The 17750-nt window shown below is 35.0% G+C and overlaps 1 protein-coding gene across 2 annotated transcripts in view; it reads left to right on the top strand.

The window, feature by feature from the left end:
- The window catches only part of Scai (suppressor of cancer cell invasion), a 149530-nt gene that overhangs the window by 99396 nt on the left and 32384 nt on the right, over positions 1 to 17750 (top strand). For both annotated transcript variants that reach the window (XM_026386519.2, XM_077797994.1), the window contains 5 exons: positions 7745 to 7841; positions 9536 to 9634; positions 9782 to 9934; positions 16499 to 16600; positions 16849 to 16950. In XM_026386519.2, the coding sequence (XP_026242304.1) occupies positions 7745 to 7841; positions 9536 to 9634; positions 9782 to 9934; positions 16499 to 16600; positions 16849 to 16950 (553 nt within the window). The remainder of the gene's footprint in view (positions 1 to 7744; positions 7842 to 9535; positions 9635 to 9781; positions 9935 to 16498; positions 16601 to 16848; positions 16951 to 17750) is intronic.

Here is a 17750-nt window from a genome sequence, read left to right as displayed (position 1 = left end):
ATAGCACAAAGGAGGGTTGGGGTTATTCCTTTATAGGAGATAAAAGTCACAGTGATTTCTTAAAAAAGAGTTGACTCCAAAGTAAGGCTTTGCTAATAGTATTTGTTCTTTTTAGCCTGTGTAGTCTTAATTCTGATGTTTTCACAAGGCTGTTGACAACTGTTATCTAAGACCAGAGAAAAGAGTTCTGATGCCATTTGAATTTTCTTTTGTAAACCCAATACTGATTTTACAGTTGTATAGCTTCCCTATTTAAAAAAGAAAATCATATGGAATTCACCATTTTGTACAAATCTATTGAGCAGAATTTTGTATCTGCACTGTGGCAAGTACTTGGGTGAAATAAAAAAGAAGGTGTGCTTGTTCCCTTTCAAAAGTTTTATCTTCTATTGGGGTTGTAGACATATTTGGGACATAGGTGGATCACAGTGTTTAGGCAAGAATCAAGGATCTGGAAGGTCTCTGTTGCTAATATTCCAAGAGTTGTTGGAGGAGGAAAGTTCAGGTTCAGAATATCTGTGTATTCTCTCTACTTCCAGCAAAAGGACTCATGGTGGTTATGTAGTGAAAAGACTATATCTTCCTAGCAATAGAAGAAAACACAGTTTTGATATATTTTTCTAGAGCAGCTTTGTGGTTGACTATTGTTTAAACTTAAACACTGCTGAACAGCAGTGTTTTTTGGAAAGCCCAGTCTGATAAATCCCCTCTATTTTCTTGCATATCTTGTTTGGACTGGTCTAGGGGAGTTTGGTTGATACAGTATGATTTGTAGATGCTGAATTCTATATTTTCTCCTGTTGTCTTTTCTTTCTTTCTTTTCTTTTCTTGCTGCACAGAAAATACATTGTTATGAAGCCCTTTGCATTTTCTTTTCCTTCTTCCTCCCTAAACCAGCACAAATATAATATGTACTACTTGGAGAAGTGTTTTGATCATTTCATCTCCAAAAGACAGTATTTAATTATGAATTTTAGCAAGATATCTACAAAATCTTTTATTTACTACCCCTAGTTTTAACATACCTTGTGCACTTCTAAACACTAGAAAGACTAGATGTTTCAAATAAGTATTTCAGTTTGCCTCTTGGTGTCTTTTTGCCATCCCTTTATTTCATCCCGTATTGAAATTCCATCAGTTATGTTTCTTTCAGGTTTTCTTATGCTGTGATTTACATATTTTTTTATAAATATTTTTTACATATTTACATACTACAGTTCTACAGGTATATTTTATCCAACACTTTTGTTTTTGTTTTTGTATTTTTTTTTTTCCTTCATGATCTATTGTCTTTATTTCTATTGTACTTTAGACCTCATGCAGGTGAGGCAAGTGCTGTACCACTGAACTACATCCCCAGTCCCATTTGTCTTAATTCTTGTCTTAAATTAAATTCTTAATTTAAAATGTACCTCTAAAATATGCAAAAGGGCTGTGTAACATTTTATTAGAATTAAAAATACAGGGACTGGGATTGTGGCTCAGCGGTAGAGCACTCGCCTACCTCATGTGAGGTCCTGGGTTCGATCCTCGGCACCACATAAAAATAAATAAATAAGGGGCTGGGGATATGGCTCAAGCGTTAGTGTGCTCCCTTGGCATGTGCGCTGCGCTGGGTTCGATCCTCAGCACCACATAAAAATAAAGATGTTGGATCCGCCGAAAACTAAAAAATAGATATTTTAAAAATTCTCTCTCTCTCTCTCTCTCTCTCTCTCTCTCTCTCTCAAAATGAATAAATAAATAAAATAATGTCCAGTTACAACTAAAAAATAAGTATTTAAAAAAATACATATAAGCAGTGAGTTATTTTAAGCAATAGCAATAGACCTTGTGTAATTTACTTTTCTGAATTTTCTAATGTGCCAGAATGGAAATTGGCCTTGAGCCCCGTGGCTTAACACCCAACAGGTTGATTTATTGCAGTCATTTTCGACTTAAATAGCAAATATCACATCTGAATTATTTTCTTTTGCTGCCTCTAGAGCAATACATTATCTAGCAGAGCTAGGAGTATTTGGAACCAGAATGACCACATTTCTTGCTTTAGACCAACAAATTAGAATCAAAGGACAATCTAGCATGTAAAACCTTCACCTTGTTCTGTGTGATTAGGAAGGGCTTTGTTCATTTGGAAGGTTGTTTCTTAGTTTACAGGGGCAAGGGTACCAGTTAAGGTAGCGATCAGCAACAGCTGCTAACTAAAAGTGAGATCAGCAGCCACTAGATTAAACCAAATAAAAAGGCTTTCCATGAGTGCTGGGGTTGTGGCTCAGTGGTAGAGGGCTTGCCTAATATGTGTGAGGCACTGAGTTCGAGCCCTGGCACCACATTAAAAAAATAATAAGTAAAATAAAGTTTGGTTTTTTTTTTTAAAAAAAAGGCTTTCCAGAACTTTACAATTCGTTTAAAAGGCAAAAATCTTCCCCCTGCAAAAGAAATAAGTTTTTCCTGCACTGCCTCAGCACCTAAGGATTATATGGAGGTCAATGTTCCAGCACTCACCAAGGTGAGGGTCTGTCACTAAGCATAGGCAGCTCTCAGAACATCCCACTCTATTGCCATCCTGCTTAGGAGAGGAGATATTATCACATAGTCACTCATTCTGGGAGCTGCAAGCCCTGACTATTGTAAATGGCCAAATCTGCACCTGGGCAGAGTTAGATGTGGCGGTGGTGGTGTATCTGAGCCCACAAGAGGTGTGGAGAAATGTTGCAAGGAGCCACCTGGAGGAACAGACATCTCCAGGTATATGTGAAGTTAAAGAGTCCACATCTTACAAGTAGTAGGCCTGGCAGGCTGGACAAAACTAGAACTCTGGAATCCATAGTTAGTTAAGAACAACATGATTTTAACATTAGGGGCGACAGTATTGAAGTTTCCTTTTTTTTTTTTTTAATAAGAAACATGAATCTAAAGTAGAAGGCTTTGGCACTTCATAGGGTGGGACCCATGATGAGGAGGACTTGATGTGGCCCTTTCCGGTGAAGGTTTCATCTGTAGTCACCAGTAGGGCTGTGGGGTGTGATTCTGGTTTTCAGATGCAGTCGGGGTGGCCTCTCACACAAATGATGCGTAGCATTGATGAATCTAATCTGTGCTTTGCTGCAGTTCTATACAGTGGGTTTGAGAATGGAGTCACCCACTCGCTTCTATATGATCATTTAATGTAGGGGTCAGCAAACTAGGTCTGCTTGCCTGATTTTTCTACCTCCTGACAGCTTAAAAATGCTATCATACTTTACAAGATTGAAAAAAAATAAAAATATAAATGTACTAGAAATGCCATATATGGCCTGCAAAGCTTTAAATAGTCACTATCTGGAGTGCATCACGATCGAGTAGGGCTCATCCCAGGGATGCATGGTCCATGTGGAAATCAGTAAACATAATTCATCTCATTAATAGATTTAAAGACAAGAATCATATGATCAGGGGCTGGGGATGTGGCTCAAGCGGTAGCGCGCTCGCCTAGCGTGTGTGCCGCCCGGGTTCGATCCTCAGCACCACATACAAACAAAGATGTTGTGTCCGCCGAGAACTAAGAAAAAATAAATAAATGTTAAAATTCTCTCTCTCTCTTAGAAGATAGAAAGATAGAAAGATCTCCCAAGCTCTTGGGTAGGAAAATCTATGTTGTCAAAATGGCCATACTACCAAAAGCATTATGCAGATTTAATGCAATCCCTATTAAATTCCCCATAACATTCTTCATAGAAATAGAAAAAACAATCATGAAATTCATTTGGAAAAATAAGAGACCCAGAATAACCAAAGCAATCTATTGCAAGAAAAGTGAAGTAGGAGGCTTAACAACACTAGACCATAAATTATACTGCTGAGCCATAGTAACAAAAATGGCATGGTATTGCTACCAAAACAGAGACATAGACCAATGCTACAGAATAGAAGACACAGAGACAAATCCATATAAATACAGTTATCTCATACTAGACAAAGGCACCAAAAACATACATTGGAGAAAAGATGGCCTCTTCAACAAATGGTGCTAGAAAACTGGAAATCCATATGTAGCTAGAACAGAGACCCTGTTCCTAACAGGAGAAAAAGTAGGCCCAAATCTTCACCATGTCAGCTCACGAACTGACTTCCTTCACAAGACCCCCAAAGTGCAAGAAGTAAAATCAAGAATCAATAAATGGAATGCAATCAAACTAAAATCCTTCTTCATGGCAAAGGAAACAATCAATAATGTGAAGAGAGAGCCTACAGAATGGGAGAAAATCTTGTATATACCTCAGATGGAGCATTAATCTCCAGGATATATGAAGAACTCAAAAAACTTAACACCAAAAAAAACCAAGAAACAAACAAACAAACAAAAAACAACCCAATCAATAAATGGGCTAAGGAACTGAACAGATACTTCACAAAAGAAGAAATAGAATGGATCAACAAATATATGGAAAATGTTCAACATCTCTAGCAACTAGAGAAATGCAAATTAAAACTACACTGAGATTTCATCTCACTCCAGTCAGAATGGTTATTATAAAGAATAAAAGCAACAATATATGTTGGCAAGGATGTGGGGGAAAAGGTACACTCATACATTGCTGGTGGGACTGCAGATTGTTGCAACCACTATGGAAAGCAGTATGGAGATTCCTCAGAAAACTTCAGAGTGGAACCACCATTTGACCCCGCTATCCCTCTCCTAGATTTAAACCTGAAGGACTTAAAATCAGCCTACTGCAGTGATGCAGTCACATCAATGTTTATAGCAGCTCCATTCACAATAGCTAAACTATAGAACCAACCTAGGTGCTCTTCTACAGATAATAGATAAAGAAAATGTGGTGTTTATACACAATGGAATATTACTTAGCCTTAAAGAAGAATGAAATTATGGTATTTGCTAGTAAATGGATGGAGCTGGAGAATATTATGCTAAGTGAAATAAGCCAGTTCCAAAGAACCAAAGCCTAAATGTTTTCTCTGATATGCGGATGCTAATTCACAATAAGTGGGGGCAGCTAAGAAAGAACACAAGTACTTTGGATTAGACAGAGGGGAGTGAAAGGAGGGGAGGGGGTATGGGAATAGGGAGGATAGTAGAACAAATCTTTGTATGATTACATGACCTGGTATAACTCCACATTATGAACAACCAGAAGAATGAGAAGTTATATTCCATTTATGTATGATGTGCCAAAATGCATTCTACTTTCATGTACCACTGATTAGAACAAATAAAAATAACAAATAAATAAATAGTTATTTTTGGCCCTTTATAGAAAATTTGCTGGTTGTATTACCTGTGATATAGATTCATAGAACCTATATTTTTTATCAAAAATTAAAGGGCTAGTCATTAATAGTTCAAGTAGGAATTGATGTCATCCTTCTCCTGATTTTCTTTTTGTTTTGAATTCCATTTCTGACAGGGTGTAGGCTAGATAACCTAAAATACTTTCTGTCTGAAAACATATAGACATGCTGGCTAACAGACTAGTCATCCCTTCAAATGGACAGCTCAGTTTCAGGAAAGAGAGTCGTCCACTCTTTATTGTGACTAGTGTTATGACAGCTTTGTAAGAGATGGTGGGGTGTGGTGGCAAAAGAGCAAGGAAGAGGAAAGTTAAGAGCTAGAAGGAAGGGATGGTGTACAGTACGGATCGGTGAGAAAAAAGTATCCCCTTACTCCTAAAACAAGACTTTGTAAAACAGTGATCATTGTGATAATGGCTGATTGGGGTTGTTAAAATGGGAATAAAATCCTATGTAACGTGATTTATTCTGAAAAAGGATAAAGAACTAAATCATTCTTATAAAATCCTTTTTATAGTTCAGAAGAAGCATGGAGTCAAGAAAAGTTTACTAATAAAAATTTTAAGAAAAGAATTTTTAAAAATATAAGGAGAATTTGGAACAAATAGAAGGGAGAAAGGGACTTATATATTTATAATAGCATGCAGGAAAGGAGAAAATTCCCAAAATGTATAGCACAAAATAATAAACACAAATTCAAATACAGTGGTAATCATGGTAAGTGAAAGTAATCAGAACTTTCTAGTTAATGACAGATTACCAGTGTATATTTTTTAGAAAAACACAGTTTTATACTGTTAATTACAGACTCTCTAGAAACATTAAGTGCAAAGAAAAGAGAAAATGGAAATTTTCCTAAGAAAAAGAAATTTTAGTGAATTATATATTTATTTAACACAGAAAATATTATTAAGAGTAGAAATTTATTGTATAAAAATAAAAGCAACAACCCAAGATAATATAAAAATCCTTTACTTGCATATGCCCAATACTAAAACTGTATAATAAACCAAAAATTGGGAAATTGATAAATGGTCTAATGTACATGAAAAGTTTTATATATTAAAACAAAAAGTTATAAGAAGGTTTGAGTGAAATTTGAGAACTTATTCTGTGTGCATAAAACTATATACAACAATAAGAAAATATATTATTTCTAAGCTATATGAAAACCGTGTGAAATTGAAAAATCAATCTGCTACAGAAAAATTCAATACATTTTCTAGGAAACATCTTCTAATGATGATGTGAGTCCATTATAAGAAAAAAAAACAGCTTTAAAAAAAATCAATGCATTTGTCAGTTAGTATTCACATTTCTAAATACTCCTGAATGAAAGATTTTTTTTTACTATGGAAAATGTCAAAAATATATGAAATTGTACACTTGTAAGGTTATTGTAGTTTTGGTGTGGGATATAGAAAGCAGGAAATGTCACATTTGAATTGATAAAGGGTAAGTGCAAAGTGTCAGGTGTAAACACGTACAATATTGGTAAGTTAGTGCATATTGCTACTCCTAGCAACCACTGAAGGTACAAAAACAAAGAAGAGGTATAAATAAGAAGTCAATAGAGGATATAAAATGGAATCCTATAAATGCTTTATTAATTAAAAGGAACAAGAGGAACTCTAAAACAGAGAGGGCAAATGGGGAACAGATAATATGCAAGGTAGTTGACAAACCCAGCTAAATCACTGACAACATTAAATGTAAATGGTTTGGGTACATCAGGTACAAGGCAGAGATTGTCCAAAGTGGATAGAAAAGAACCTCACCATATACTACTCATAAAAAAAAAAAAATGCACTTAAATTAAAAGTCACGGATAATGGAAAGTAGAAGTGTGGTAAAAGGCCTGTCATACAAACAGTAAGCATGAGAAGCTGGTTGATTTATGTCATAAAAATGGGACCAAGAATGTTCTTCCTGGACTACTGTAGTCTCATATTTTTCCTGCCCGTAGTCTTCTGCTCTTCTTTATAGTCCTAAACATTTACTGCTTTCCCCAGGAAGCCTTTTCTCACCCAAGACCCAGTACTGTGGGCTCTAGTAGTAGTCTGTTCCTCTTGCCATCCTGTTTACTCTTCTGTGCCTTAAGTGTCTGACTCCTCTGTATTTTAAGTACTCTTCTGTCTCTAAGGTCTGTAAAGAAGGGGCTTTGTCCCTCTCTCTGTGTTTTAATTATGGTATTTTTAGCATTCTGCAGAGTGCCTTAATCACCTACGTTCTCAATAGATATTTGTTGAATGCATAAATACATGAATGATGACTTAATGAATCATGAAGAACTGTGTTTGAAAGGCCATGTTGTTCTCTGTGGCAATATTTGTTAACTGTCCAAAAAATGACAGTTTTTTAAAATCATCAGAAAGTTTAAAAATTTTAAAAATCATGTATTCTGTTTTCATTTAATGAGCTATTTTCCCCCCCCCCCATTTATCTGCCATAGACCCGAGTTAGTAGTCAAGAAACTGCGATACTATGCAAGATTCATAGTAGTTTGTCTTCTTCTCAACAAAATGGATGTGGTGAAGGATCTGGTAAAGGTAACGTCCTTTAAAATAAGAAAAATCCTAATCTCTATTTGTATACAAATAGTTTTATTAAAAGTGAATTTTACGCTGGGTGTACTGGTGCATGCCTGTAATCCTAGCTCTTGGGAGGTTGGGGCACAAAGATCACAAGTTCGAGGCCTACCTCAGCAGTTTAGTGACACCCTTTCTGAAAATAAAAAATAAAAAGTTCCGAGGGTATAGTTCAGTGCTGGAGTACTTGCCTCACTTGCATTAGGTCCCCAGTTCAATCTCAATACTATAGACTAACCTAATTTGTGCATATGTATGGTACTGGAGATCTTACCCAGGGCTAAATGTATGTTAAACATGTGCTCTACTACAGAGCTACTCCCACCCCTAAGCTAATTTTGATATATCTAGTGACAACATTCAAAATACAGTACCCTCTGACAAAAATAATGATAAAAGTTTCCCACCTCTCTTCTTATTTTAAACATCTTTACACTGCTCTTAGATAATTATCTTATTTTCTTTTGTCCCTTCAGTATGTTTTACACTTTACAGCCCATCAGTGGATTGTTGAGAAATGTAAACAAAGTTGAAATACTTTATTTAGGAGAAAATGATTGAAAGGTTAGGTTGAAAAAATTTATAAAGTTTTATAGCAGTATTGTGAATGAATTTTTTAGTTTGTATCACTCTGCCCTTCATTCACTCAGGTGCTTAAAAGCTAACTGTCTTGAGGGTCCACTTAGTTATTGCATAGTCCACAGTTATTGCATACCAAACTCAGCTTGCTCTACTATCAGTGGTTTCAACAGCATATTAATATTTGGTTTACAAGTATAACCTACTAGTTTTCACAAAGCCACCAGAAATAGCTCTGTATAATCCTCTTCTGTCTTCCTCTACCTCCAGTTACTAATAATACTCCTTGCAAAATACAGTATGATATAAAACCAAATAATATCAGGAAGCATTTTAAAACACACACACACACACACACACACACACACACACACACACACATACACACACACACACACACACACACATACACACCTACATATATATATAGGATGCACTTAGTGTTCACAGTTATTGCATACCAAACTCAGCTTGTTTTACTACCAGTGGTTTCGTCAGCATATTAATAGTTGTTTTTCAAGCATGACCTACTAAAATGTATATATATAATATATATGTTATAATATAGCTATGTATTTTTATGTGTTTTATATATGTGTGTGTGTGTATTTAGTTGTAATTGGACATAATACCTTTATTTTATTTATTTTTATGTGGTGCTGCGGATCAAACCCAGTGCCTTGCATGTGCTAGGCAAGTGCTCTACTGTTGAGCCATAATCCCAGCCCTGTATTTTTCAAATTAATTAATTAATTAGTTCTAATTTGTTATTAGAAATTGTTTAACATTAAAATTCATTAATTTTTCCCTTTAGACTTTTCTATTAATAAATTTTTTGTTGATGTAGTGCTAAGTAGGGATTGTAGCTCTATAAAGATCTTATTTGTGTGTGTCATTTTGATGTTTTGAGTTTTGAAGCAAAAACCATGCAATTTTTGTTGTTTTCCATTATAATTGGAACTGTGTATATCTTCTATGAGAACTATATCATGTTCTGTCAAGAATGTTACAATATAGCTATGTATTTTTATGTGTGTTTTTAGTAACCTCTTTTCTTTGTGGTATTTTAAAATCAGGAATTGTCAGATGAAATTGAGGATTATACTCACAGGTTTAATACTGAAGATCAAGTGGAATGGAACTTGGTGCTTCAAGAAGTGGCAGCTTTCATTGAGGTCAGTGTTTGGAAAGAAAGACTACTAATTATGGATAAGCAAATGGTCGTATGGTGTGTGTTTTTTTATTGTGGATATATGTAAGAAGAAGAAATAAATTATTATAGTGATCTTTGTCTCACCATCAGCTTCTTACTTTTTCTTTAGGCGGATCCTGTAATGGTGTTAAATGACGATAATACCATTGTTATCACATCTAATCGCCTTGCTGAAACGGGAGCCCCATTGCTGGAGCAGGGCATGATTGTGGGACAGTTGTCTCTGGCTGATGCACTTATTATTGGTAATTGTAATAATCAGGTAAAGAATTGTGAAGAAATTATGCTTAAAATTCACTTTAAAAATGTATTTATCATATAGAATTCTTTGCTTGTAAATATCCTAATATCTTTCAGTGAGGAAATGATGATTTAAATTATGCTGTGTGCATGTGTGGCGACCCAGGAGGCTGCAGCAAGAGGATCACAAGGTGGAAGAAACTGAGCAAGACCTTGTCTCAAAATAAAATAACAAAAAGGACTAGGGATGAGGCTCAGTGATAAAATACCCATGGGTTCAATCCCCAGTACAAAAAAAAAAAAAATTATGTGCATATTACTGAAATTTAATTGTTTAGAATGAATTTTTAATGACACAGGGAGATTCTTATGATAAGTGAAAATTCACTATGGAAGTATATAAATAAAATTATGTGTCAGAAGTCTATATACATATATGCACAGAAAAGGAATAGCAAGAAATTTACCAATGTCTAGAAGGTTTACCTCTCTACAGCAGAATTACAAGTGTCTTTTATTTTGTTCTTTGCAACTTTCTAAGCTATCCAAGAGTTCTATATATAATATTCACAATCAGGGAAAAGTAAGAGAGGAGTTGTTTTTGAGTACATTTGTGAAAAGTGAATTTTGGATTTTTTTTCATGATAAAACGGTTCCATGACGATGATAAGGATTTAATGTACTAGAAATGTAAGTTACTAAATACTGCTGGATGTTGAAAAAGTCATGAATTTTTCTATATGTGTTATAAACTCAAGTTTTAATTTTGGAAACTTCCCTAGGACCTATCATTTTTCATATTGTATTTTGCTAGTAAGTACTCTTTCATTTTTTATTTATATAGCTATTATTTTTCCAATTTTTAAATTAAAACATTCTTAAAATTATGTGCACACATGAACTGGACAGATTTTGAAACATTTAGTCTGTTTAGTTTTATTATCTGAAGGATCAGTATTTTTCTCACTTTTTTTAATTCAAATAAAATTTAATCAAAGAAAAAATTTTAAAATTTAATTAGTTATACATGACAGTAGAATGCATTTTGACACATTGTACACAAATGGAGCACAACTTCTTTCTCTGGCTATACATGGTGCAGTCACACTGGTAGTATAATCATACATGTATGTAGGTAATAAAGTCCATCTCATTCCACTGTCCTTCCCATCCTTTCCCACCCTCCCCTGCCATCCCTTCACTCCCCTCTGCACAATCAAAAGTTCCTTTATGATTCCCTACCCCCCCTATTATGGATCAGCAAAGAAATTTTTATTAATCAAGGAAATGAAAATTAAAACCTAATGACCTTGGCTCACTGGTATGTACCTGTAATCCCAGACACTTGGAGTCTGAGGCAGGAAGATCCCAAGTTCAAGATCAGCCTCAGCAATTTAGCGAGACCCTGGCTAAAAATAAAAAATAAGGATTGGGGATGTACCTTAATGGAAGTGCCCCTGGGTTCAATCTGTGATACAAAAACAAAACAAAATATTACTTTATCTTTTACATTTAGATCTGTGGTCAATCTTGAATTTGTATTTATTTTGGTGACATACCTTCAGTTCATGTTATGAACCTCAATATAGCTAAAGTAAATTATCTTTTTTTTTCATTACTGGGGATTGAACTCTGGACTGCTAGGCAAGTGCCCTACCACTGAGCCACTTCCCTAACTCTTTAATTTATTCAGACAGAGCTTTGTTAACTTAAGTTAGCTTTAACAGACTTAAAATCCTCTTGCATCAGACTTTTGAGTAGCTGGGATTACAGTCATACACCATTGTACCCAACCCAAAATTATCTTTTGAAGAAATTTCACAATGAGAAAAAAATAAGAGTTTACATATGAGCACGGCTTGGTGGCACATGTCTATAGTCTCAACTAGTATGGAGGCCTAGGGAGGAGTATTGTCAATTTGAGGCTAGCCTGGGGCAACATAATAAGACTTTGTCTCCAAAAAACAAAAATCTAATATTTACCAACTGATTTGTGATATCCATTCTTCATTTTTTAGTGTAGAATTGTCATCTGTTATTACTTCCTTCTGCTAAAGGTTCTTTTAATATTTCTGGTAATGTAGTATTTTAATAATGAATTCACTTGGCTTGTTTTGTTTTTGTTTTGCATATATTTTTTTCTATTTACTTCATTTTCAGTTTTGAAAGATTTGGGGGCTGTATATAAGATTTTGGTCCACTTTTTTCAACAGTTTAAAGATTTTTTTCATTGTCTTTTTATTTGTACAATTTATGATCAGCACTCTGAAAAATTCTGTCTTGTAATATGTCTTTTTTCTTTTGGCTGCATTATTACTGGTTTCAGCAGTGTGATTATGATTTTAATTGTGTGTGTGCATGTGTATGTGTGTTTATTCTTCTTAGATTTGTTGATTATCTTGGATATATGTGTTTATAATTTCCTCAAACTTGAAATTTTTTCAGGTAGTATTTTCTCAAACATTATTTCCATCCCTGCTTTACTTTTCTGTTTTTGAGTCTGTGGTTCAAACTGTTAGACTTTTATATTATCCTTAAGCCCATTGAAGATAATAAATTTAATTGAATTTTCATTTTATTTTCTTTGGTACTGGGGCTCACACCCAAGGCCTTACACACATTCTGGGTAAATACTCTACCACTAAGTAGTATCTATAGTCCTAAAGCTTTTTTTGTGTCCTTCCCTTGGATTGATTCTGTTGCTTTTAACTTTGGTTCACTGATATTTTATTTTTTCAGTATTCAATGTGCTGTTAATCAGATCCCCAAACATGTTTATTTCAGATGTTATATTTTCATATGTAGAGCTTCCGTTTTGTGTTACCGTTTCTGATTCATTATGTATGTTTGCTTTAAATATTTGATTTGTTATAATACCTGTTTTAATAGCCTTCTCTCCTAATTTTTCATCATTTCTGTATCTGCATCTATAGATTGATTATTTTATTTATTTTTTTATTATTGATCAGTTTCCTGCTTCTTGGCAGTGTTTAATAACTGTTGATAAAAGTAGAGGTAGTAAATAAAACATTTTGTAGATTTTAAAGAAAATTTGTGATTAGGTGTTTTACAGGCTGAAGTGTTTTGCAGGCTGAAGCTTAATCTGTTTGCATTGATTTGGTTTAACCTTTTAATTCTCTGTATTTCATATAAGAAATTATTCATATTGTCTTGTACACTTGATGTTTATTTGTATTCTCATTTGACTTTCTTCAAAGTATTTTTTCACATGTACTTTGTATGAATTTTCTCAGTTTTTATTTGCCCTAATATGTCTTTATTGCCCTGTAATTTTTTAGCTCTATAACTTGAGCTTGATTCCTTTGTCATTTTCTACATCTAATTACATTTTCTCTTGTTTCTGTTGAGAAATGACCTATTTTTGTTGAAACTATCTGTTAGATTTATTATTTATCGCATATTTTGTTTAAGGAAATATTTCTTTCCTATATGTTCTTTAAAGATTTTCTATCTTTGTTTCTTGCAGTTTTACTGTGGTATAGCCAAATGTAGTTTTGTTTTGTTTTTTTAATCTGGCTTGAGGTTCACAGAGTTTCTAGAATCCGTAGGTTGATGTTTTTCATCTATTTTAAATATATTTATGTCTCCAAATACCATTTATCTTTTCACTGTTGTTCTCCTCCACTTTTAGGACTCGAGTAACATGTCTGTAGAGACCAACAGTGTCACTTGGGGCTGTTACATTCTTTTCTATATTTTCTGTAATTTTGCTTCTCTACTTTAATTATTTTCACTTCACTTTTTTTCTACTTCACTAATTTTCTTATTTGTCTAATCTACTATTAAGCCTTTTACTAAGTTTAAAATTTCATATGTGATCTTTCCTAGTTCCTTAGCTTTCCACTTGATTCTGTTTGTATAGATATTAATTTTCTAACAAAGCTCTTTTATTTGTGTGCTACTGTGTCTCTCTTTTTTTTTTTTTTTTTCTTTTTTTGGAGGGTGTGAACCCAGACCACTCACCTCCCATTTTGTTGTTGTTTTATTTTTAGTATGGAGATATTTTGGAGATTGGTCTGGCTATAGTTGCTAGGGTAGGTTTTGAACTTGTACTCCTCCTATTTCACCCCTCAAATTGCTGAGATTGCAGGCATGTGCCACTATGTCTGTCTACATTTCCTTTCTATCTTATTGATCACATTTCTCAGTTACTTTAAGGTTTTTCTGCTGACTGCACTATCTAGATCACCCATGGTTCTGTTCTAATGCCTATTTCTCTTTCTTACTTCATTTTTATTGTCTTAATTCTTTGCTTGCTTGCTGATTTTTGATTGACTCCCTTGTAGTGAAGTTTGCATATGGTAGTAACTATCCTTTAGTAAAGTTGTGTTGATGATAATGGAGAATGGTTTCAAGAAATACATAGAGCTGGGTGTTGTGACAAAGATCTATGATCTCAGCAACTTTGCAAGACCTTATCTCAAAATTTTAAAAGGGGGCATAGAATGGGGCTTAGTAGTAAAGTGCCCTGGGTTCACTCCACAGTTCTAAGAAAAAGACAGAAAATACAGCCAGTAACATTTGGTAAAAACCTGGATACAGAAGGAAAGAAAGAATAGATGTCAAAGACGGCTTGAGTTTAGGGCTTGGTGTATGGGTAGATAGGTAGATGTAGCAAAGGAGAATTAAAGGGCTAGCTAGTGAGGAACTAAAGGACTGGAGGAAGTTTTCCTAACATTGAGGAACAGGAAATAGAGCAATTCAAGTGAGTCCTAGCATGACAGATCATTTAAGGACTAACAGGTTTGAACTCTGAAGTGCAGTGTGTTCTTTTGACAGGAAAATAATCTATTTCAAGAGGGGTAGCTGTTATCAGGCTAATGTGAGGATCTGTAATTCTATTGTGCGTAGCATCTGTTCTTTAGTATCCTCTGGTGGTGGACCTTGCCAGTCATACCCTGGAGCAAGCACTCTTACTGCTTTGCCTCATTTTAGACAAAGAAAAAGAACAGATGATGAGAGTTTTTAAGGTCTAAGCCCTGGTCTGAAAGGTATTTTTTATTCTCTTGTGCAGAGGTAACATAGGTGGTAAATATGTGGATCTTTAGGGCAGTTTCATTTCAGAAAACTCAAGTAGAGACAGTAAGCATGGCCAAAAGTGCCCATCTATGTGACTTTGTTCTTTGAAAGTTTGAGAAGAATTAAAAATTTTGTTCAGTCTCCTTAAAGGTATATTCAATGAGGGCTGAGGGCTGAGACTCAGTGGCAGAACATTGCTTAGCATGCTCAAGGCCCTGAGTGCCATCCCCAGCACTGAGGGGGGGGGGGGAGATAGATACAGACATATGTAGAGATAGATAGATATTTTAAATGAGTTCAGTGTTTGAAACTCTAGTGAATATTCTTCATAAATGGATTCTTTCTTTAACTAAAAAATTCCTTTTATTCTGTAGAAATGGGTACATGTGCCCACCTGAAGTTGTATATAAGTATTATTGAAAATGAAAAGGGGGCCTGGGGATGTGGCTCAAGTGGTAGCGCGCTCGCCTGGCATGCGTGGGGCCCAGGTTCGATCCTCAGCACCACATACAAACAAAGATGTTGTGTCCGCCAAAAACTAAAAAATATTAAAAAAATTTTTTTTAAATTATTAAAAAAAAAGAAAATGAAAAGGGATGCAGTTTTAAGTATTGTGTAGTACCAACATATACTGTAGAGATTATTCAAATGAGTCCACATATATCTCAGCCTAGCTGTGAATCAGCATGCTTGGTAGGAAATTATATAGTTTCTGTAACTACATTTCTGTTGTTTTTAAGAATACCTGAGACTGGTCACAATGGTGCATGTCTATGATTCCAGAGACTCTGGAGGCAAAGGATCCTACATTTGGTGCCAACCTCAGCAACTTAGACCCTATCAAAAACAAAATAAGAAAGGCTGATAAGGGGGCTGGAGTTGTGACCCAGTGGTAGAGCGCTTGCCTTGCATGTGTGAGGCACTGGGTTTCATCCTCAGCACCACATATAAATAAATGAAGGTTGCATAGCATGTCATATTTTTTTACACCTAAAAAAGTAAAAAGAAAAGAAAAAGTAGAAAGGCTGATAAGGTAGTTCAGAGGTAGAGTGCCCCTGAGTTGGATTCCCAGTGCCAAAACAAAACAAAACCTAAGGAGGGGATATAACTCTGGTAGAGTATGGGCCGAACACGTGTGAGGCCCTGAGTTTGATACTGAAGGGGACCGGGATGGCTAAAACAAAAAATCCCTAAGGAAATGAATGGATCAATAGAGATATGAATAGGCAGAGAGATGTGTGATGAGTGAACAACAAGAAATTATAGAATCTGGATGATAATCATGTGGATGTCACTGCATAATTCTTTACCCTTCCCCTCTTTTGAAAATTCCCAAATACTCAATTCCATTAACTACACATTGAAAGTCAAGAGTAATAATGTGATTAAAGTCCACAATGTCTGGGGCTGGGGGCATAGCTCAGTGGCAGAGGGCTTGCCTCGCAAGCCCTTGGTTCAATCCCCAGCATTGAAACAGGAAAACGAAAAAGCAAAATGCCACAAGATCTGCATGCTGCATTAATGCCCAGGTTTATCTTTCTTGCAGGTTAAGTTCAGCGAACTAACTGTTGACATGTTTCGGATGTTACAAGCCCTGGAGAGAGAGCCGATGAATTTAGCTTCCCAGATGAATAAGCCAGGAATGCAGGTGATCTTCTCCCTACATTTGCAAATGTGGCAACTCCCTTGCTGCCTCCGTGTTCCTCATGTGGTATTTATTGATTTTTACATTCAAATGTATGCACGTGAACACAGAGCTCTCTCTTGATAAGGAGAAATAGATCATACACTGAACATAAAAAAGGATATTTGATAGGGAGGAGAGGTAATGAAGGCATTGATAATTCATCTGTCAAATATGCTTTTATGTGTATTGGTTTCTGTGTGTAAATACAGGAATCAGCTGACAAACCTACTAGACGAGAAAACCCCCACAAGTATCTGCTCTACAAACCAACCTTCAGCCAGCTGTACACATTCTTAGCAGCATCTTTTAAGGTACGTGTAATACAACACTTTTTCCCATGTGGGGAAAGTATGCCCTGAGTGTATCCAAGAGTCACTCTTATCTGAATATTTGAGTTAAGAGTTTAGGTAAAATGTGAAAATGAAAAACTTTAGAATAATATTCCCAAATATAATAAATAAAAACTTTAGAAAATATATATAAATGAAATTTATAAATATATAAATTTATATATTTATAAATATATAAATAAAAACTTTATAGTTTTAAATATAGCTATTTTTGGAATGAAAATTGCTTATAATTTGTAAATGTTTCTGACCATGAGTTAATGAGAATATTGATTAGTTGTCATTCTCCAGCCTTCAGATTTTTATTGCTAAACTACTTTAGGTTTAGCAGTTAGTGCAGAACTGAAAACTAAGAGCAGGTTGCATAGCATGTCATATATTCAGGCAACTTTCTGAAACTTTTTTTTTCATTTACTGTGAGAAACATTTTAATCATCTGAAAAAAATGATGAGAAATGGTAGTATGCTCTAGGTTTGCCTAGAGAAATCTGTGGAGAGGTATAGAACTGTGATCAAGATCTTTACTTCTCCATCCCACGTGCAGTGGCTCATGCCTATAATCCTGGACACGTGGGTGGCTAAGGGTTAGGAAGATCACAAGTTGGAGACCAACCTCAGCAACTTAGCAAGATTGTGTCTCAATAAATAAAAAGGACTGGGTATGTAACTCAGTGGTAGAGCTCCCCTGGGTTTCATCCTAAGTATCAGGAAAAGAGCTTTGGTTCTGTACTTCAGGTTTGCAGAGAACATTATCTAAATAG

The sequence above is a fragment of the Urocitellus parryii genome, chromosome 4 (genome assembly GCF_045843805.1).
Source record: "Urocitellus parryii isolate mUroPar1 chromosome 4, mUroPar1.hap1, whole genome shotgun sequence".
Classification (NCBI taxonomy): Eukaryota; Metazoa; Chordata; class Mammalia; order Rodentia; family Sciuridae; genus Urocitellus; species Urocitellus parryii.
This window is presented reverse-complemented; position numbering and strand designations above follow the sequence as displayed.